The sequence below is a fragment of the Gopherus evgoodei genome, chromosome 1 (assembly GCF_007399415.2).
Source record: "Gopherus evgoodei ecotype Sinaloan lineage chromosome 1, rGopEvg1_v1.p, whole genome shotgun sequence".
NCBI lineage: Eukaryota > Metazoa > Chordata > Testudines > Testudinidae > Gopherus > Gopherus evgoodei.
This window is the reverse complement of record NC_044322.1, coordinates 279,161,362-279,184,952: the sequence shown is the minus strand read 5'-3', so window position 1 is coordinate 279,184,952 and position 23,591 is coordinate 279,161,362. Positions and strand designations below refer to the sequence as shown.

Here is a 23,591-nt window from a genome sequence, read left to right as displayed (position 1 = left end):
CAATCCTCCAAACATACGGCACAACCCCCGAGTTTACCGACTGCTTAAAAATTTTCGCTAACGGGCTCGCAATTTCACGCGCCAGTTCCTTTAATATCCTCGGATGGAGATTGTCCGGGCCCTCCGACTTCGTCCCATCGAGCTGTTCAAGTACGGCCTCTACCTCAGTTGCGGTAATATCCACTTCCATATCCACATTCCCGTTTATCATCCCTCCATCATCCCAAGGTTCACTAGTCTTATTAAAAACTGAAGCAAAGTACTTGTTTAGATGTTGGGCCATGCCTAGGTTATCCTTGATCTCCATTCCATCCTCAGTGTATAGCGGCCCCACTTCTTCTTTCTTTGTTTTCTTCTTATTTATGTGGCTGTAGAACCTTTTACTATTGGTTTTGATTCCCTTTGCAAGGTCCAGTTCAATGCGGCTTTTAGCCTTCCTGACTTTATCCCTACACGTTCTGACCTCACCAAGGTAGCTTTCCTTGCTGATCCTGCCTTTCTTCCACTCCCTGTAAGCTGTCTGCTTTTGTCTAATCCCCTCTCTGAGTTGTTTGCTCATCCAGTTTGGCCTACGACTCCTGCCCATGGTTTTTTTCCCCTTTCTCGGGATGCAGGCTTCCGACAGTCTCCGCAGCTGCGACTTAAAGTAATTCCAGGCCTCCTCCGCATTCAAATCCACTAATTCCTCCGTCCAATCCACTTCCCTAACTAATTTCCTTAACTCTTTAAAATTAGCCCTCGAGAAGTCAAAAACCCTAATCCCAGATCTACATTTGTTTATCCTTCCATCTAGTTTGAACTGAATCAGCTCATGATCACTCGAACCAAGGTTGTCCCCTACCACCATTTCTTCTACGAGGTCCTCACTGCTCACCAACACCAAATCTAAAATGGCATCTCCTCTCGTAGGTACTTCAACTACTTGATGAAGAAATCCATCCGCTATCACATCCAGAAAAATCTGACCCCTATTATTCTTGCAAGTACTCGTCCTCCAGTCTATATCTGGAAAGTTGAAGTCCCCCATAATCACACATTTCCCCTTTGTGTTTACTTCATTAAAGACATTAAAGAGGTCTCTATCCATATCCCAATCAGATCCCGGCGGTCTGTAGCACACGCCAAGCACTATCTCAGGGGAAGCTCTAGTTGCTTTTTTACCCAGTGTGATTTTCGCCCAGACAGACTCCGTCTTATCCATTCCATCGCTTCTTATTTCGCTACAGTTAATGTCATCATTGATGTACAAGGCTACTCCACCACCTTTGCCTTTCTTTCTATCTTTCCTAAACAGCACATAGCCTTCAATACCCGTGCTCCAGTCATGAGTACTATTCCACCAGGTTTCAGTTATCCCTATAATATCCGGTTTCACTTCCTGCACTAGTAACCCCAGTTCCTCCATCTTGTTACCTAGACTCCTCGCATTAGTGTACAGGCCTTTTAATTTTTGGCGTTTTGCATCAGTGACATTCTTTCCCCCGTCGTGCAGAGACCTTTTACCACCAGCATCACCCGCTACTCTGGTTTCTCCACTATTCCTCCTTGGATCAAATCTTGGGACCACAAGGGTATCCCCTCTCACTTTGTTTACTTTCCTTTCCAGGTTACATTCCGGCGTGGAGATCTCCCGAACATCTCCCAACCATCTCCCCCAACTTCCTAGTTTAAAGCTCTCTTGATGAGGTCGGCGAGCCTCCATCATGTCATTAGTCCACTTCATTAGTCCTTTGGCCTTTTTCCATACCGCCCCCTATGGATAGAACACCCCCACTCAGATCTGGTCTGCAAGGCCACTATCTGCATTTAAATCCTCCCTGAAGAAATAATTCTATGTAACACCTGCATAACTAGCTGATCTGCATGTCAAGGTTGGGGACTGATCCTGCTTTGAGCAGGGGGTTGGACCAGATGACCTCCTGAGGTCCTTTCCAACCCTGATCTTCTATGATTCTATGAAGGTTGAGAGGTAACAGGGGATAGATTATTTCTAAAGAAAAGCAACAATAACAAAAAGAATGAATATTATTTACTCTACAGTAACTGTGGTTCTTTGAGATCATTTTGCCAGTGTGGAGTTCACTGTAGGTGCCCATGTGCCTCATGTGCACAAGATTTGATTCTTTTGAATACCAGCATTTGTCAGGGCTATGCATAGGCCCTGTGCAGCCTCATGTTCCAACAGGAAGGCATAAAGGGTGGAGTGGCCATGACCCTCTCTTAGTTCTCTTGCAATTTGAAACCTGTGTTCACTGAGGATTCTGAAAGTGGGGATGAAGGGCAGATTATAGGATCCAGACTGACAACATCTCAAAGAACCATTCTTTAGTAAATACTGATTCTTTCTTTTTTGAGGATAGCTGTGTAAATCCCATGATAGGTGACTGGCAAGCAGTACTCTCTCTGGATGGTAAGAAGAGTAGTATCAGCTGCATTAGTCAAACAGAGATTGTAGTACCGCTCTCCTGAACTTGGCATCTGCCTTGGCCCTCTAGTCCAGGGCACAGCGTTTGATGAATGTCAGTGGGTTACTGTATATTGCTTCCTTGCAGCAGGAAGAAGGCACACAGATTGATTGGTTGATTCAGATGGAATTCTGACACCACCATGAGGTAGGAACACGCCTTTGATGAGGTTTCAGCACCACCTTGTCCTGTGAAACGTCCTAATAAGAGAGTGAGCCATAAGGACTGTCTTCAGAGTGAGACAAAGTAAAGAGCATCCTGAAAGCCTTGAGAGGATGATGCTGAGGTACTAGGTACGAACAGGTTCTTTTTGACCAGTGGGTAAGTATGTAACAAGCCCTCGATGAATTCTGATAGCTCTGGGTGAAAGATGGAACATGACTGCACAGGTGGAGGGCAAACTGATATTGCTATTAGTTCAACCTTAGTGGAGCTGAATGAAAGGCCAGACTGTTTCAACTGCTGCAAACAGTCTAGGCGCTTTGCTATTGAAGCATGCAGAGGGTCCAAGCCATGCTGACCCTGCATATCAAGAACCTCTTCCATTTTGACAAATAAGTCCCTCTGGTGAATGTTTTCCTTGTCTGTATCAGGATCTCTGAGACTTGCCCATAGCACTCCCTGTCCATGATACTTAACCAGCCAACATCCAGGCTATCAGGTAAAGAGACTTTGAGTCTGGCTGGACCATCTGACTGTGGTGCTGTGATATGAGAATCAGGCAGTTTTGGAACTAAATCAAAGGGTGAATGGGCATCTTTAAGTCAGTCAGCCATTGGCCAGTAAGGAGAATGATGAGAATTACTGTGGATTTGTTTCTTTTGATTTTGGAAGTTACCTGGGGATCAGAGAAGTTGGTGGAAAGGCAAATGGAGGCCTGGATTCCATTGCAGAAGAATGGCATCTGGCAACAATCCCAGGTTCATGCCCCTCTGGAACAAAAATTCTGGCACTTGGCATTGTCTTTGATACTGACCAGGTTTATCATGGGACCCTTCTCCCCCAGTGGAATATTGGCTTTGATGGACCTCTCCAGGGATCACTCATGATTGGTCACAATTGTTTGCTCATTAAGTCTGCCAGGTCATTGATGACTTCTGAGAGGTGAAGAGCCAACAGGGTTCTCCCATGTTGGTGACACCATGTCCAGGGTTTGATAGCTTCCCGGAAGAGGGGTGATGAATGGGTATCGGCTTGGTTGTTTATGTAGGGCATCATGGAGATGTTGCCCATCACGACCTACATTATGAAATTTTGGAGGACAGGTAGGAACATTATACTGATTAGTCTGACAGCTCTGAGTTCCAGGATATTTATGTGAAGTCCTATGTCTTCTGGGGACTAGGTCACATTCATTTGTGGGTGGTCCAGGTGACATCACCCTGCAGGTGAAGTTCAGCAAGCAGTGTCAAACATGTACACTCTGACATATGGCCTAACACTTCAAGGCAAGTTTGTACCATGTAGTGGGGTTTGATTTTTATCTTAATGAGCAGTGATTGCAGTGACAGAAACCTGTCTTTGGCAGGTATTCTCTCACTCTGAAGTCGATCATAGTGCCTATCAGCTCCATCTGTAATGAGTAAGAGGTGATTTTTCATATTTCAGTCAATGACCTAGCTGGGTGAACAGAGAGGTAGCATATTCTAGGCTCACTGCCACTTCCTGCTTTCTTCCTTTACAGTCGTCTATATATGGGTAGACATGGATGCTCTGTCTCCTCAGGAATTCTGCTACCACCACTTGGCATTTTGTGAAGATTGTCAGTGCCATAGAGGGTCCAAATGGCAGTATCTTGTACTGCTAGTGATTTGGTCCAACTTTGAATCTCAGAAACTTCCTGTGGGCCCAGAAGATAGTTTTATGGAAGTACGTGTCATGTAACTCAAGAGTCACAAGACAGTTTTGAGTCTGCAGAGATGCTATAAAGAGGCAAGCATTCCCATTCTGAATCTGATGCAGTGCATGTATTTGCTCATTCTCCTTGGGTCTAGGATAGCACAAAGTCCCTCCCCACACTTTAGCATAAGGAAATATCAGAAGTAAAAGCCTTCTCCCCTGTACTGCTTAAGTCCCTCTTCTATGATTCCTAGAAGGAGCAACAAACACTTCTTTTTGTAACAGTGAGATGGGTCCCTGAAGAGGGACAAGGAGATGGTGTGGAAATGAACACCCATTTGTCTCATGTAGTAGTGGATCAAACATGGTGGAAAGAGGTTAGGTGGCTTGTGATAGTAGTGGGAGGCTCTGGATCAGCTCCGATGTGGCTCTCAACACTGCTATCAAATCTGCTGCCTTTGTTTTGTCCTAAGGTGTGCCCTCTGAGAACCTGGATTTCTCTTAGACTGTGTATACTACCAAGGACCCTGGATTTGGGTGGGTATAAAAATGTTCAAAGCCTTTTGAGATCATCTGATATTTCTTTTTTCCACCTGTTTTGGATGTGAGACAAAGACTGGCTGGGGTTGCCAGAGTTCCTTACCCAGCTGAAGTATGTCCTCGTTGATGGGGAGAACAATCCTAGCTGGATTTGTTGAGCTTAGAATACCAGAAAGCTTGTCAGCACTTGTCGACGTTTGTACTGGGAATCCTCCACTCTGTGCTGTTCCCAATTCTGTGGAAGATTTGGAGGCTTAATCCATGGCGTGATGTTTTTACAACCTCCTTGTGGGATGGTCTTGTGTGGTGGTTGAAACTATATTTATGCACTGTGTGGCTTTTTCTCTTTGCATCATGCTTCTATGTCAGGGCACATGTGCTAGCTCTGGTGTTGAGGTTGCCGGTGACATTGTAATTAAGAAGTGGGCAGTGTTATGTCCTGTATATGTAAACAAACTTGTTTGTCTTAGCAATTGGCTGAACAAGAAGGACTGAGTGGACATGTAGGCTCTAAAGTTTTACATTGTTTTGTTTTTGAGTGCACTTATGTAACAAAAACCCCCTACATTTTTAAGTTGCACTTTCATGATAAAAAGTTTGCACTACAGTACTTGTATGAGGTGAATTGAAAAATACTATTTCTTTTGCTTATCATTTTTACAGTGCAAATATTTGTAATAAAAAATAATATAATGCGAGCACTGTACACATTATATTTTGTGTTGTAATTGTAATCGATATATTTGAGAATGGAGAAAAACAAAAAAAATTAAATAAATTTCAATTGGTATTCTATCGTTTAACAGTGTAATTAATCACTTAATTTTTTAAATCATGGTTTTGGATATTTTTGAGTTAGTCATGTGAGTTAAATGTGATTAATCGACAGCCCTAATAAAAAGACTAGGAATTTTATTATATTTTATCATTTGTTAAAAACTTAATAAAATATACTGGCTAATATAAAATCATGTTAATTTTCAGATTTTTCCTCTATAACTAATAAAACTGAATGTTGCATATACTATTTAAAGAGATTACTCAATTATACCAAGCCATTAGCAACATAATAAATACATAAATTGGGAGTACAAGTTTATGAGTTTGTAAAATCGTAATGTTTAATCCAGGCTTTCCATTTTCCCAAACAAATCTGCTAATTATGGCCTGTATTTGCTTTCAATAGCTATCTGAAGATATAGGTGGAGATTACTAAATATGCAATTAAACTGTAGAGTCAATTCCATTTTCTGAAAAAGTCTGAACGTGACTCTACATTATTAGCGGCAATTTGTTCCACCCCGCTCCCTTCCCCCCAAAGCTCAGTGTTTCACTACAGGAATCACACTATCCCTTATCTTACCCACAAGTGCCTTATTTACAATTATTCTGGGGATTACATATCCTTACTGACTTTCTGAGTGGTCCACTTGGACAATGTTATTTGCATAAGAGAGAAAATAGTAACAAACATTCACTTTTTGTTCAATTAGTGTTGTAGCCAGGCAATTTTGAAAGTACTTCATACATTCTATCAAATTAGCCAGCTTCTCTGGTTCAATGAGTTTTTACAAAATCACCTATATTCTCATTGGATATAATACTAATGTAATCTCTTTGGATAAGGTATTTGTTCTAATGGCCATGGCAAAAAGGTCCAAAGGTATAACAAACAAAAGATGATACTGGAAGCATCCTTGGCTTATATCTATAGATATCTCACATGGTGAGAAACTATGCCCCAGTCTTGCAGTTAGACTCACAGGCAGATTCCTTGAGCCCATGTGGATCCAATTTGACGATCGAGATCAACATTAGTACACAGAATAGAAGCTGTTGGATTTAGCTAAAATAAATGCATACTATTAATCAAAAATTATGATTTTTGAGATTAGCAAAAAATTCCTCTCTACCCTGTCAAATGCCTTCTCCATATTGAGCATCATGATGGCAGTGTCGTGTGAATCTTTCATATGTCACATTAGCTACAAGAGACCGCATTAGTTGGTATTCAGAATTCATTCTTTTATAAACCACTTCAAAAATTATGTCCTAATCCTGGTGCCAAAATCCTCCATTAAGCCCGTAAGCACTCTTGCAATACTTTAAACACAACATTAATGAATTATATTGGATAGTACTTTGCACATCGCTGTCTCTACCTTGTTTTGGTATTAATGACATTACTACTTTATTCAGATATATCAAGAAAAGTCGATTATTGTCAGCTTCCTTAAATATTCCCAAGACTCGGGTTGGCTAATCGTTGTAGATCTTGCAAAATTCTGAAAAGCATCACCCAGAATTTTCCCAGTGCTCAACAAATGTACAGCTGTCAAAGTTTCCTCCTACCTTACAAGTTTTTCTAGAGATTCTGGCTCATCTTCAGCAATAAAAGCCATATCAAACCCCTCTAAAAATGTGAGTAAGCTAAAGTCACCATTTATTTCTGATTCATAAAGTTTTTTTAAAAATAAAGAATACAAAAACTCTCTAGTTAATACCTGAGAAACTACGTACAAATCTGCCATCTGATGTGATAATGATAGGTATTATTCATTGTGCTTGACGAACATTGACTTGTGCTGCGAACAATTTTTCCGCGCATTCTTCATATTCATAGTTTTTGTTTGAGCCTGAACAAAACACATTCAGCCTCCGGTTAAGATCATAGTTTTCACAAGGCAGTTTAATCACCCGGAGCTAAATACTTTTTATAGGCATTTGACAAATGCTGCCCTTTTGCCTCAAGTTGTCAAGTATGATTTTTTTAATCAATTTTGTTTATCTTACCCCTCTGAGATGCAAACACAGCTCTAATATGTGAGTTTCATGCTGCAGCAAATGAAATTACAGAACTCAGATTTTAGGCAATGACATTACTTAAATCCCATGTGGGAGTGGGGAGGAGGAGAGAGTGGCAGGGGTACTTAGGAAATACTTTGCTAAGACTTTTTAGCATGCAGCATTCTCCTCCCCTCCCTTTGCATGCCCTGCCAGCTCCAATGGATGGCACATGTAGGGGAGAGGAAATGATCTCTTTATTTCACTTTTGTTTGGGGGGAAAGGAATGACTGAGCCCAAGAGGCCACAATTTCCATCCAAATTCTCCTCTTTACATGGTGAGGAGGAAAAGATTTGGGCCTTGACAGGCTGCCCCTGTCTATTCTATTTCTCCATTTCATATAAGGTACATCAGCCGAGAAAGGCCACCTTCTGGTTATCCTTATCACTGAAGATGGAAGGACTGAGCTGTGTAACATTTCCAACTCCAGTATTTAAATTCCAATTCAGCAAAGCATTTAAGCAAACACTTTGCTGAATCGGGACCCTAGAACCTTGATTCCTCATATTCCCACATCTAGAAAAGTCTTCCTATTGTCTAGAGAGGTCCTGGAATCCAAAGAATATATCCTCTCATATAAACTCTCAAATGCTCCTATAGATCTGATTGTTTAGAATCTGAATGATTTGACTGTGCAAGTTTAGGGGGTTTTAATTACTGGTAGTGTAACACCCTTACTTATGTGCTCACAGAAATAGGTAGTAAATATAACATAGTGCTCTCTTGGCACAGTCAATATTCTAGGGATTCAGATATGTGGACACCAGTGTGAGCCTAGAGTAGAAACATGACTCTGCCCAGCAGGGGTGGCTCCAGGCGTGCTTGGGGTGGCCAAGTGTGTGCTTGGGGCGGCATGCTGCCGGGGGGCGGGGGTGCTCTGCCGGTTGCCAGGAGGGCGGCAAGAGGCTCCGCTGGACCTCCCGCAGGCGTGCCTGCAGAAGGTCTGCTGGTCCTGCGACTCTGGTGGACCTCCCGCAGGTGTGCCTGCGGAGGGTCTGCTGGTCCCGCAGCTCCGGTGGACCTCCCGCAGGTGTGCCTGTGGAGGGTCTGCTGGTCCCGTGGATTTGGTGGACCTCCCGCAGGCGTGCCTGCAGAGGGTCTGCTGGTCCCACAGCTCTGGTGGACCTCCTGCACATGTGCCTGCAGAGGGTCTGCTGGTCCCGCGGCTCCGGTGGACCTCTCGCAGGCGTGACTGCGGGAGGTCCACCAAAGCCACGGGACCAGCAGACCCTCCGCAGGCACACCTGCGGGAGGTCCACCGGAGCTGCCTGCTGCCCTCCCGGTGACTGGCAGAGCACCCCCCGCGGCATGCCGCCCTGCTTGGGGTGGCAAAATATCTAGAGCCGCCCCTGCTGCCCAGCTCCAGATAGAAGACTTCTTTTTCAAAGGCAAATGCATTCTATTGTGTCTTCCTGTTCCTACAGAGATTTGAAGCAAAGGCAATAAATCTAAAAGAACAACTTTTATTATTTCCTGGTTCATGCTGAGAGGGATGAAAGTCCTTAAATTCTTGGATGTATCTCTCAATATAATTAATAAAAGCATCTTGGGCCAGGACAGAAAAATTTAATCTCAAAATACCAAAGGTCACCTTATAGAACATGTGGAAAGAAGATAAGGAGAGTGTGCTGTGGTCTGCAGAAAGAGGGAGAGATGTTGTATGAGAAGTCATCTGAAATTGAACATGCAGACATAAAAAATAAATCCAGTCCAATCAAATTATGTGGATGGGAGAAAAAAAGTAATCCATCTCATGGGTGCAGTTCTTCCTAAATGTCCATAATTCTGGATGAATGCAAGAGCAGTGATAAGATCCCAGAAGCAAACAATCCAAAATTAGAGTGGGAGCGCCATGTTGAAATCACTTTCAGAAGCCTCGGAAGCATTTTTTTCCCAAAAAATTAATCACCTGACTTACTAGGATGTAAAACCTGAAAAGTACAATGGGTGACCAAAAAAGAGGTCCCTATTAAAACAGTGGTTCTGATCTTTTCTATACTGCAACCCCATATTATAACATACACAAGACAGAGTGGTTGCCACTCCCTTGGATCTGGTGCTTGCAACTCCCAGGTTCAGAACTAGAAACACGAACAACTAGAAAGTGTACTGTAGGGAATAATCCAGCATGGACAAGGGATAAATCAGATCTCATACTAAGGAGGTTATGTCCATTCCTAATTTTCCTGATTCCATAAAGGGTTAAGGAAGACTAAGACACTTTTCTTCCTGATGGGTTTTTTCAAACTTGTGCATCTACTGATGGGAAGGTAACATTCATCCAGGGAACATTAAAATTGCTTATAACAGAATAAGGCCAAAGGTAAGCATCACAAGCCACACTAAGGAAAATTCCAGGCACCTAATTTTCACAGGTCCTTTTCCAAAAGCAAGACCTACCAGACTCCAAATAGAGACTAACAGTTCATTTATAGCATAAACTTAAGTATGTTACAGGCTGTTCAGGAAAGACAGGCAGGGCAGAGGAATTGCAGTGTATGTAAGAGAGCAGTATGACTGCTCAGAGCTCCAGTATGAAACTGCAGAAAAACCTGAAAGTCTCTGGACTAAGCTTAGAAGTGTGAGCAACAAGGATGATGTTGTGGTGGGAGTCTGTATAGACCACCAGACCAGGGGATGAGGTGGACGAGGCTTTCTTTAGACATCTAACAGAAGTTACTAGATCACAGGCTCTGGTTCTCATGGGGGACTTCAGTCATCCCAGTATTTGCTGGGAGAGCAATACAGCGATGCACAGACAATCCAGGAAGTTTTTGGAAAGTGTAGGAGAATTTCCTGGTGCAAGTGCTGGAGGAACCAATTAGGGGCAGACCTCTTCTTGACCTGCTGTTCACAAACAGGGAAGAATTAGTAGGGGAAGCAATAGTGAATGGGAACCTGGGAGGTAATGACCATGAGATGGTCAAGTTCAGGATCCTGACATAAGGAAGAAAAGAAAGCAGCAGAATACTTCAGAAAAGCAGACTTTGACTCCCTCAGGGAACTGATGGGCAGGCTCCACTGGGAGAATAACATGAGGGGGAAAGAAGTCCAGGAGAGCTGGCTGTATTTTAAAGAATCCTTATTGAGGTTGCAGGAACAAACCATCCCAATGTGTAAAAAGAATAGTAAATATGGCAGGCGACCAGCTTGGCTTAACAGTGAAAGCCTTGCTGATTTTAAACACAAAAAAGAAGCTTACAAGAAGTGGAAAATTGGACAAATGACCAGGGAGGAGTATAAAAATATTGCTCAGCATGCAGGAGTGAAATCAGGAAGGCCAAATCATACTTGGAGTTGCAGCTAGCAAGGGATGTTAAGAGTAACAAAAAGGGTTTCTACAGGTATGTTAGCAACAAGAAGAAGGTCAAGAAAAGTGTGGGCCCCTTACTGAATGGGGGAGGCAACCCAGTGACAGAGGATGTGGAAAAAGCTAATATACTCAATGCTTTTTTTGTCTCTGTCTTCACAAACAAGATCAGCTTCCAGACCACTGCACTGTGCAGCATAGTATGGGGAGGAGGTGACCAGCCATCTGTGGAGAAAGAAGTGGTTCAGGACTATTTAGAAAAGCTAGATGAGCACAAGTCCATGGGGCTGGATGCACTGCATCCAAGGGTGCTAAAGGAGTTGGCGGATGTGACTGCAGGACCAATGGCCATTATCTTTGAAAACTCATCGTGATTGGGGGAGGTCCTGGATGACTAGAAAAAGGCTGATGTAGTGCTCATCTTTAAAAAAAGGAAGGAGGAGGATCCGGGGAACTACAGGCCAGTCAGCCTCACCTCAGTCCCTGGAAAAATCATGGAGCAGGTCCTCAAGGAATCGATTTTGAAGAACTTAGAGGAGAGGAGGGGTCGGGGCTGGTCTGGAGCCGTGGCCATGCCATAGTTGGGGCTGGCAGCTAGGGCTGTAGCCAGCTGTGGAGCCGGGGCTGTGACTGGGGGTGGAATGGGGCTGGGTTGGGCTCCCTCCCCGCCCCCTGTGGGGACTGACCCACAGTTTGGGAACCACCTTGCTACACACAGAAGGAGAAATTTCTGAATGCCAGATACCATTTCCTTCATTAAAAGATTTTTAGATCAATGATTTTTTTTGTCATTGACTTTGATAGGAATAGGAGAAAGCCCAAAGAGTAAGAAGCAGGAGTAGGTGAAATCCTAAACAGGGAAGATTCTATTTTCATGCAAATATTCCTTGCAATGAAAAATAAGACCATCAGCAGAATTTTGTCTAAACAAAATGTTTTGAAAAGATTTTAATTTTGAAAAGCAACAGAATAGTACTTAATTGTATCATGTTCGATATACCTTACCATAAAACTATGTTACTGTCAGGGAAAATCTAAAATTCCTATTCAACTGATTTTCATAAGATTCATCTTCAAGGAATGTAATTTAAATCTGAATCAATGTGATGGCACATTTTAAACACTTATAAATTGACCATAGCATATCTATAATGATTTTGATGTTTTTCTGACTTGTCAAATATAATATATTTATTGAGGATGTCATATATTACTGAGGTGCCAAACTCTGCCCTCAGATCTGTACATGCCTATTTCTGAAAAACAAAGTTAATACTGAGTTTGAGGGGCTTAAAACCTAAATTATAGATAGTACACGCTCCCTTTCTTTAGACCCCACAATCACTTCAAAAAACAATGAGTTTCCACCAAGAGGCAGAGTTTCCAATGCGAGTAAGGATTATTAGTATGCAGCCAGCTGAAAAAACACAGATCTTCAGGCATTTCTAAAGCATAAATTACTGTCAGCCCTTAGCTAGACTAACTTGTGTGAAAGCCTGTGTACTGTAGATATGTAACCAATAAGGAAATGGTTGTCTGACTGAATGAGTTTTACACATTTTCTAGCTCCACAGCAGATAGAAATGCTAAATCTGGCACTGAAGAGGCATCATGCATGATGCCTCTTACATCCATAAACCAATGAATGGATTATACTCATCCATGCACGTAGTTTTTCATCTGCAATAGATTACACTATAATTATATTCTTCATTTTTCTTAACCACTTCAGACTACCATGTGTATGAGAACACAGTTGATTGTAATGTGCACATAATAAACTATGTTACAATTGGATAGATACTGTATAGCTAGCTGTCTACATTTTGAGTTTCTCATAGTATTATGCCTGTCGGATCTAAATCAGGCTTCCTAATAATTTCTTTAAGCAGCTAGAATGAGGCACAAGGTCAATACAAAAACTTGCTCTTCATAGTTTGCAAATATCTGCCACTTTTTTTCCTCTTTAAAAGGGTAGAAAGGAATTTATCTCCATGGGCCTGAGCTTGCAAACATGTAAATACGTGAGTAGTTTCATTAACAGAATAGGACTGTTAATGAAAGTAAAGTTACTCAAATGTTCAAGTGATTGCAGGACTGTGCTTTATATTATGAAATAATGACTTCGTAACATGTTAATAAATTATTCACTAGTATATATATTTCCATTTAGTAAATTATATTTATATTACTGTGCACAAGCCATAACATCAATGAAATAAAAAAGGTTTATTCTCACTAACGTGCACGCTTAAATGTATGAAAAGTATTGTGAAATATTTTCAAAGAATTAATAGCAAATACAAATCTTTTAGCCTTAGTATGATAATTGAAATTTACATAAAACATCTATTACTTAAAATCAAGATCAAGGGCAGAATGGACTTTCTGTTGAATACCAAAGTAATATCAAGGATGGTGGAAAACAGATGGATAATGTGACATTATAAAGTGGTAACTTTAATTCACTCAACAGTATCTACTATTTCAATTATTAGACATGACAATATACATGTATTGACTTACCCTCATCTTTGCACAGGCATCCTGTGTTGATTCTGTGCCTCTAAGCTCTTTTACCAGCATAGAACCTAAATACTAAAATAAGAATACATTCAATTTTCTGTAGTTAAAATCCAGAGCAAAGATAAATCTACAAAAGACTGCTAAAAAGCTGAGGAAACCAGAATAGTAGCAGGTAGCATAAATATTACATGATTTGGATTTTTTTACTATATAGTTTTGATATACTGTAATTTCAAATGGAGGTTGTTACTACATATTCTGTATGAAACAGGAACATTTACTAACAAATGAATTTAGAGGGAGAACTTTTAAGTGGCACCAGCATGTAGTCCCTCAAATTAAACAGAAAGCACTACAGAGTGCCATCTTAAAAAATTGCATCTGATTGCAAAATGAAGCATTTACCGCTTCTTTTAAAGCAGCCATCTGCAAAAATCACATCACTGTATATAATTATAGGGTTGTAGAAGACAGTAAAGCTAAGCTATGTGAAGCTGATGTGAGCCAATAGATATGCACAGATAGTTAAAATATACTGTTTCTAGGCCTACAGTGAGAGAGTCTCTTTAAAGACTTTAGTTCACACCTGTGTGCCACAGATATACTGTCCAGAAAAAGGCAAAAATGTCCACACATTTCAGGATAGATAGCAGTGGAGCACAGTACAGTACTGAGGACCATTACCTGCTGCATTACAGCTAAGATAGAAAGGTAAGTAAGCCCAATGCAACTGCATAAATATAGGGTAGCCTAGTTTTATTCATTTAAGTATGGTAGGTTATAAAATAAATTGAAATTGAAGCATTTAAGCAAACATCTGTGATTCTATCTAAGTCATGGATCAAGTCCCAGCTAGGGCCTGATTCTGCTCCAGTGATGTGAATGGGGGTTTTGTTATTGACTTCAGTGGAAGCAAGATTGGGCCCTTAGCGAAAAACATTCATATTGAAACAACTTTTGATCTAAGAACATTTAAACTAAAGCATATAGTCTTAGGGTTTGCTTACACTGAAACTGGTACAGTTGTGTTGTCACCTTTCCGAGAGGCAGTAGTTAGGTTGACGGAGGAATTCTGCCATCGATCTAGCATTGGCTATACTGGGGGTTAGGCTGGTATAGCTATGTCTCTCAGGGGCATGGATTTCTCACACCCCAATGTAAATGTTCAATGTAGACCAGCCCTCAGCTAATTTCTTTCTGTGCTCCCTTTGCTGTTATAGGCCAGCTCAAGATCATAAACTTACATCAATATTGAAAAAATCCACACCCCTGAGCAACGTGGTTATCCTGAGCCAACCCCCTGTGTAGACAGAGCTATGTCAATGGGGGGCTTCTCCAGTCGACATAGCTATCGCTTCTCACACAGGTGGATTAACTGTGTTGGCAGGAGATGCTTTCCCATCTGTGTAGTAGAGTCTTTACTGAAGCGCTGCAGCTGCATTGGTGCAGCTGTTCTGCTGCAGCATTTTAGTGTAGACCGACCCATTGTTTATCTACAGTCTGGGCAAGATTGGGCCTCCCTGTCTGTACAGGCCCAGGGAGAAGGCACACAGGAGCTGCCGCTCCTCCTTTGCTCCTGTGCAGGGGCACAGCACAACATGGCTCTTGTGCTGCTCTGACAGCAAGGCACAGGCACAGCCACTTGACATTTCCTCTAAAACTTTCACATGGGCAGACAGGAATGGAAAAAATGTCAATTTTGAGCCCGTGGCAAAAGGAGGGCAAGGGAAAGAAGGGAAAGCCAGTCCCAGCCCCCAAAGTGCTATTAGACATGCAGCAGCAGGCTCAGCTCTCCCCACTAGCAACTCTGTGTGGCTAACAGCTACTGAGAAGACTCCTCACACCAGCTGAAGAGCAGAGGTGGCCAGATGCTGCCTGCAGGAGAGCCATACGGATGAAAATCCAACTTCCTTCTACTGCCTGTGCTCACAGCAAAGGGGATGAACAGCTCCCGCCCAAAAGAAGGCAGAGGACAAAGCACAGGTGGCCAAGGTGTGAAGGAGAAGGAATGCTGCATCCTCTTAGAGAGTGACAGCAGCTTGGGCTCCCTGAAGCTTTTGTCACAGAGCCTCCTGGAGCTACAGCTGAGGCATTGCACCTTTGCTCCACCCCAAATGAGAGCATGTGCATAAAAGAATGTTGGTGCCCTATGTGTTTTACTATCCTATCTTCTGACTGATCCTGCAGCGACAAAGAACTCAGGATCCTTGGTTTATGCATATTTTCATCTAGTGCCACGGAAATAATGGGCAATGGTTACATCTGATCAACTTGATTGCTAGATCAAAGAGCAAGGAAGATGAGCTTTGAGAGGAAAGGTTTCATTAAACACAAATAGCTATCAGTTAGTAAACTTTGTAAGGAAAAATATGAAAAAAAGCTGAAAAGTGAAATGGATTTCGATTTTTTGTCCGATACATGTAGGATACGGGGCGATGAGCCCTTGAAATTTTACCTGCGTTTGTAACATCTTTGTAATAGATACATTCCTATTTGAACATTTGAACTTCTGTGCTGTGTGTATAAAAGCATGTGTTATAAGATTGGGGAACGTGGCATGGTCACAGAAAGTGTGCCATTTGCTTTCATTGTCACTTGGATAGCCCTTGAGCCTTTTTCTGATGGCATCATTTCTCAGTTGCTATGGATGCATGGGCTGTAATACATCAGAGAACCAAACCAACAAATATTTCTGATGTTTGCTTCTTATTTATTAACTATGGAATTGTTTCAGAGGAAATACCTTGGTTCATTAAAAATACAGAATGACCTCCTGTTACTGGAAAATATTATAAATTAAAAAAACTCAACACCGTCAGCATTTAACATGATCAGAAACACATATATATGCAATCTATGAGAAACCAAAGCACTGATTTTACCAATACTTACAAATGCTTTATAATCACATGACTGGAAGATGAGTTTCTCTGGGTGATGTTGCCAGTACTGTACTGGAGTTGATGCTGTCGCTTCGTTAGGCGGTCGTAAAGTAATTGAAGGTTCTCCCCAGTCTCCTGTCTGAAAATCATATTTATTCTAAAAGTAACATAGGTTGCAGGCAAATCTGCGATAAAGTAAGCTCTCTATTGCTGTATCTAATTTACATTTATTGTATACTTACTATCCTATGTTATGTAAATAATATAATATATGAAAACAACTTGTATAATACTTTTCATGGTTTAGTTTACAATCCAAGAGTCACCTTCTGTACAGTTCAGTTTAATTTGTTTACTTTTTGAATAAAATAATTAAACACTTGAATTCTTTCAAAAACATGATTAAGTTTGAAAGATACGTATGAAAATGAGAGCTCTTGAAAAGTCATGATACAGAAAAATCCCTCCCATTCATAGAAAAAAATTCTTCTTTGTGTTTTGCAGACTTTTCTACACAGCTAATAAATTTCCTTTTACCCCAATTTATGTCATTAATTGATAATATAATATATATATTTTTCCAAACAATCCAAATAATTCAGACCTTGATATGATTTAAATACTGCTTATTTCTACAAACATAAGGCTAAAAAGCTAAATATGCTGTTGTAATTAGGGACAATTTCACATATTAGAAAGCAAAAAATGATTCTGAAGAGTAAAATTTTGTGCCAGGACAGTGAGCCACCACCAGCTAATCAAGGACAATTTGTTGCCACCAACAGTCATCAACAATTCACTATGGAATGAGGCAAATTCATAATATGATTATTTTTCAGGTTAACAAAAAATAATTATAAGCAGACATTTGAAAGCCCAGTTGCTTAATTTACTGTAAATGTTTTGTGTGTATCAGTGCTCTTTGCTGTGAATAATTCTTACTCTTTTATATCATTTTTAGTTTCTCCTTATTATCCCCAAATTTTAGTCTCCTAAGCTAGGAGATATGGGTTTTTTTTTTACTCATTTTTTAAATCATTATAGTCTATATTATTCTTTCCTCTTTAATCTCTCTACCTATACATTTACTTTGATCACCTTTTATTGATGTCTGCCTGTATATTTAACACTATTTCCTTTTCACATTCATGCTTAACATTTGTATTAATGACTACCTTTCTGTATCTTTCTGTTCCCCTCTTCTGACATTTTTCTCAGGGCCAGATATTTGTCCCCAAGCCACTCCAGGATAATCAGTGAGATTGTAGTTTTCTCCTAAATTATTTCATCATGGTCATTGTTTGCTCCCAGACGAAAAGGTTGTAGAGGTCCAGTCCAAAAGGCCATCACAAACCTGATGATTCAGACATGGATGTTCCCCATCATGTATAATTCTAGGGCTACAATCGACCTTCAGAAATTCTCTCGTTTTCTGCTACAGATCTCTGTCTCACCATTTTCCTCTCCTATGTGATTATTTTCTACTTTGATTTGTTCTACCATTTTCTCTACCATTACATCTACAAAGATATTTACCATCTTTGTAATACCTTTTTCAGTTTGGGTTGGAATTGGCAACAAATTGTTTGCAGTTCATTAACATGTAATTTAAACTATTAATAGAAAAATGGAATTGGGTCAGGATTCCTTTTTTAAAAGGTTATGGAAACACTTAATAATTGATGTAAAACATATGGAAATATTCTAATCAAAGAGCAATTTAAAAGTCTAGCAAACTGCCACCTTATCAATTAAACCAGGACAGAGTAAACAAAACAAGGACGGTACATCCATTTTCATGTGTCACACAGTAATGAAAGGACAGAAACTTGCACAACTTCGCAATGAAAAGCAAGAGGTATATCTGGAAACATCAATATTACCCTGCCAATGTGACAACTTAAAGCAAGTGTACACATAATAAAACAAGTAGAAGCCACTTAACGCTAAGATTATTGCTCCCATCCACAGATGGTACAGTACAGTAATTCACAATCTGCCTATTTAATGGTGCTTAGGTACTCCAAAAATAGGGACCTTATAAGTATTTAGTCAGATATATGGAATGTCCCTCTGCAGAAGTTAGTGGTATAGACTGAATAGCTGCAACATTCACATTTTGGAAGGAAAGCAGTGTTGCTACTGTTCCAGTTATGGCATATTGCAACATGTTCAGAGAACATTCATGATCTTTTACAGAAATGCTGATTCAATATGATTAAAAAGAAAGGACAGTGATTTGGAGCCTGATTTTCTTCTCTCTGAATTCAATGGGGGATTTACTACCAGCTACAAGGAGAGCAGGATTGAATCCTTCAGGAGAGTTTATGTCGTCCCTAATAGTCAATTGTTCAAGGGCCCCTAGATGTTAGAACACTTGAAATCCTCATGTCTTAAGACTCCCCCGCCCCAATAGTGGCTTTTAATGAGCTAAAGATCCACTGGACAATTTATATGAGGACACTGTTCAGCAGGGGGGCATGCCTCATGCATTTAGCAAGAGGACATTGCCATGGACCAGGCCTGATAAAAGGATGGAGGGAGTAAAGAAGCCATAAAGGTAAAGCCTTTGATCCTTGCTCCTTGAACCCTGGCTATTCAAAGGATCTTAATAAGGTAGGAACAAGAGTCCTATAGTAGAGATGACACTGGGTCATGTCTCTAGACCCCCATGCTGCACTGACCCTAAGAGGATTTACTCCCATACACAGAGGACAGATAGCAGTAGGAGATTAAATGAGGAGTAAAATGAGTAAATGAATTTACACTCTGGACTGTTTTTGCACAAAAGATATTAAAAGAAGTATTAAAATAAACCTTTAAAAGCTGTTCAGGAACCAATATTTCAGTCTGTAAATGGAGAGCAGTGGCAGGAGAAACAGTGAATATTGCTAACAGACACATCTAATATATAAAGGAGCTAAGAAGCTACAATCTTGAGGAAATGAGAAATAATCTTCAGCTGAAACAATAAAGATCAAGTATGACACACTTGCAGAGGGACTGTGCAGATACCATTCCTCTGTATTAATCACTCTATTAATAAGTACAACCATCAAAATAAAAGACCCTATTCCCTTTCAAATTTAGATAAAAAATAATTGATAAAATTACCCTAAAAGTGCTTGGGACTAGAATGGTGGATCTAAATACATAACACAGCTGAGAGAGCTACAGAAACCCGCTGTTACTGACAGAGTTGAAGACCTTTTGTGTATTCCAATCAGCATCTTCTTGTAGAGTTAGCAACTACTAAGAAATGTGGCCCAAAATTAAACATTGTAAGTGTGGATTATTTTTGACTGATGAAAACAGAAGGCATGTTACCCACAGAGTCCTGTAATGCTCTTTTGCAACTATATCATGCATTCTTTAATATTCAGATGAAGCTATGTTTTCATCTCATTTCTTTTTGATTGCCTCCTACCAAGCTCCTTATAATTTTAGACAACACTATTACCAATACCCACTATTGCTCCTAAGTCAATAATAACAGTTACTATTTGAAAATACTTAGACTGGAAGAAATATGCGTGCCCGTATAAACAGAGCAGCCGCCTTTGTCTAAACTTACTCCATCGTTTCCCTACTGCTTTTCACCTTCACTTGTCCCATCGTGTCTAAAGTTAGATTGTAAACTCTTCAGGACAGGGACCATGCCTTTCTGTTTATTCGGTTGGGTAACAGGGCAGACTCCAAGACCCTATGTAGTAATAAAGGGCTTTTCTGTTGAGTCACTAAACTTCCGAACTGAAATTTAACACAATTATAGCTGAGTCATGTTGGCAGGGGAGTCTAGTTAATTCCATCCAGGATATAAAGGAGTGTAAGCAGGTCTTTGGGCAAGAGGAGATCCTAAAGGGAAACTGTATGGCTTGAGGAGGAAGCTTAGGCTTAAATGTTTGAGTTACGAATAATGCAAAACCTGAGGGGTGAGTTTGGATACTAACTCATGGTCCATATGTTGGGATTCAGGCCGATTCACAAGTACCTAATGCATTCTCAGCCTCTATAAAAATAATACAATGATCTCCATTTGTAAGCTAAAACACTAGACCTACCATATTTAATTTCGGTTTTACTAGCACATAATGTTCCTATAAATCTTTTGATTTCAGTACTCTTATTTGTAAGACCCATAGATAACCAAACTAAATATTTCATATTACAACACACCATATATGTGGAGGTGATATAGTTGTGATGAATTGGAGACGTGATAAATGTATTCATTGCATGTTTTTAGTTTGTCACATACCAGAGCAATTTATCACAAGCTTGTGGTAGCATCCCATGCCCACTAGTCTGTCTCCTTGGGCCTTATTTTAACATTCCATACCCTCCCCCCAACAACTTCCAACAGCCACTTTGTTGTTTGTCTGTTTTCCCTAAACTACCCCGAGAGAGAAATATTTCCTTCTCTTCCTCCCTACAAATATGGATTTTCTCTCACTAAATTACCCCAAGCCAAGGTTCAGTGGGGCAAGATTCAATCCTTCATCAGTGATGGATTTTCTAGCCATAAATGTCAAAGCTTTCAAGTCAGGTATCTCATGTTCCTACAGTACTTTATACCCACTGGGAATGGGGAGACTTCCAGCTTCTCAGTGGAACACACCATTCTTTATTCTAGCCCTAGAAAGGATTGATTTATTGGATATTAATTAAGTGACACTGAAAAAGTAGATTAAAACTATTAGGACATTTTTAGAATTGCTGCACATAAGCTAGTTTTAATTTTTCCCTCCTGCAGTTTGACTCAAGTTAACTAAGGAATCTGACTGCAGAGACAGAGATGTCAGAAGTAATCCCCAAACAATTTTTTATAAACTCTCTAAACCATTCATAATCTCTTTCTAAAACATGGAAGGTACAAAACTTGACACAGAACAGCTTGAGTAGGCCTGTTTTAGAGGGGGTTGAATTTTGTTTTTTAACTGGGACTATTTGTTGTAACTGTCCACTGTAAAGCCAGGTGCCTTAGTTCCAGCACTGTGTATTAGTTACCAGAATTATAAACAGGAGCACGCACAATACAGTGTGTTTAGCTGAAATCTTAAATTTTTTGTCCCTGGAGGAATTTTAAGTGTTCTGTGGGACCAGCCAAAATCTAGTTCAGTTTTTTTAATATCCACTGTCAGAAGATAGATTTCCTATGGCCACTTCAGAACCTTTCAAATCTTTGTTTTTTGAAACAAAGGTAAATTTTTAAATGATTCAAAAAGTTTCCTGGTATCCCTGAAGAAACTCTGAAACTTTCTAAAGAATGGTAGCTGAGATATCCCCCTATCACAAAGAACAGGAGTACTTATGGCACCTTAGAGATTAACAAATTTATTTCAGCATAAGCTTTTGTGGGCTACAGCTCACTTCTTCGGATGCATAGAATGGAACACAAAGACAGGAGATGTTTATACATACAGAGAACATGAAAAGGTGAAAGTATGCATACCAACTGGAAGAGTCCAATCAAATGCATACTTTCACCTTTTCATGTTCTCTGTATGTATAAATATCTCCTGTCTGTGCGTTCCATTCTATGCATCCGAAGAAGTGGGCTGTAGCCCACAAAAGCTTATGCTGAAATAAATTTGTTAGTCTCTAAGGTGCCACAAGCACTTCTGTTCTTTTTGCGGATACAGACTAACACAGCTGCTACTCTGAATCCTATCACAAAGGTAATTCAAGATGGCAGTCATGTCATGTGTATGGGACCTTCATGGGCCTTTTAAAAGTATCATATATATGGGGAAAACGTAAACTATTGATAGAGAGAGTTCTGTATAGCATGTTACAGATAACATTTTCCTATCACTTGAATAGCACAGTTTTGCACATAAATTACACAAATTTGGGGCATTATCAAGGTCACATATAATTCACAAGAAATGGCTTACTGCCACAGCAAAGATGGCATCATCTCAAAGTTCATCAGTTAGGTATGAGGAATGTAAATCCTACTTATTAGGATGCACAAAACAGGGTGCACAAAACAGAGTGCACAAACTAAGCAATTTACACATTCTTGCTTTTAAAAAGACAAGCAAACAAAAAGTGCTGGAACAGACATCAAATCTCCCATTAGGTAAGTTTTAACTTAACTCTAGAACTAAAAATTCCTTCACCCCCATCACACAATCAACATAAAACTAATCACACACCATGATAAATGAATGTACACATACATAATCCCATGCATCAGCAGACAGTACAAATTATTTTGCAATTTCAACATGACACCCATATATAAGTACTAACGACACCATGGCAACACATTACACTTCCATACAGTGACAATGTAGCCATTTATTACAGTATCTTACATTATGAACCTGATGCATCGATGAGAAAGGAAATCCTGCATTCTGGTTGGTCCATATCTCACAGACAGAGGACTGCTAATATAAACAGAAAACTACATCTCATCTTGTAAAATATTAATGCACCACAACCATCAAAAAGCAGGAATAATAAGTATGAAAAGAAAATGATTGCAACAGTTTAAAAATGGCAGCACTTAGAGTCAGATTTCATTTATTTGCTGACAAAACATTTTTCGGGCTTACTTAAAAAACATAGTTTATTTAAGACTTCAGAAGAGATTTCACACTGTGCATACAATAAAAATAATTTAATCAGAAATGCTGGTGAAACCCAGCTCTGAAAATAGAAAATACATAAACAAATAAAGAAAGAAAGAAATGGGAAAAGTATAGAGAGGAGGCAAAATGGGTTGCTTTCAGTTTGTTTTTTTACCAGTCCAAAGGCCAGTTGTGTTTTGGTTTTTGAGTCACATTGGGGTGGGAGGGTTCAAAGAAATTTTTTTGGGTGGGGGTGAAATCAGGAAAAAATAGTAATAGTGAAATAACTTTAAAATTCCATGTGCACTGTAGCTATTAACAGAGGAAAGTGCAAGACAGTAAAGTGAAGTGATCACCCATCATCTCCCTTCAATAGTAATTCCCTTTCATTCAAACATATAGGGCCAAATACTGCCCTCTACTGCATCCCTCTGAAGTTAATCAAATGGCCAGCATTGGTCTCATACTGTCCATCCAATATTTTACAAGAAACCTGCGTTAACAACAGTAAAGTAAGGATCATATTGCAGTAACTGTAGCAAAAGCAACAGAACAATATAGGCATAGCATCTGTCGGCCCCTTTTGCATATTTCCTTAGTGGG

At 40.1% G+C, this 23,591-nt stretch overlaps 1 protein-coding gene across 9 annotated transcripts in view; it reads right to left on the bottom strand.

The window, feature by feature from the left end:
* The window catches only part of ANKS1B (ankyrin repeat and sterile alpha motif domain containing 1B), a 756,551-nt gene that overhangs the window by 32,527 nt on the left and 700,433 nt on the right, over positions 1–23,591 (bottom strand). For 4 of the 9 annotated variants that reach the window (XM_030548473.1, XM_030548471.1, XM_030548474.1 and 1 more), the window contains 3 exons: positions 22,731–22,805; positions 16,418–16,546; positions 13,526–13,597 (listed from right to left, as the gene is read on the bottom strand). In XM_030548473.1, coding sequence (XP_030404333.1) covers positions 13,526–13,597; positions 16,418–16,546; positions 22,731–22,805 — 276 coding nt within the window. The remainder of the gene's footprint in view (positions 1–13,525; positions 13,598–16,417; positions 16,547–22,730; positions 22,806–23,591) is intronic. The other 5 variants (XM_030548479.1, XM_030548475.1, XM_030548478.1 and 2 more) reach the window with 2 other exon arrangements.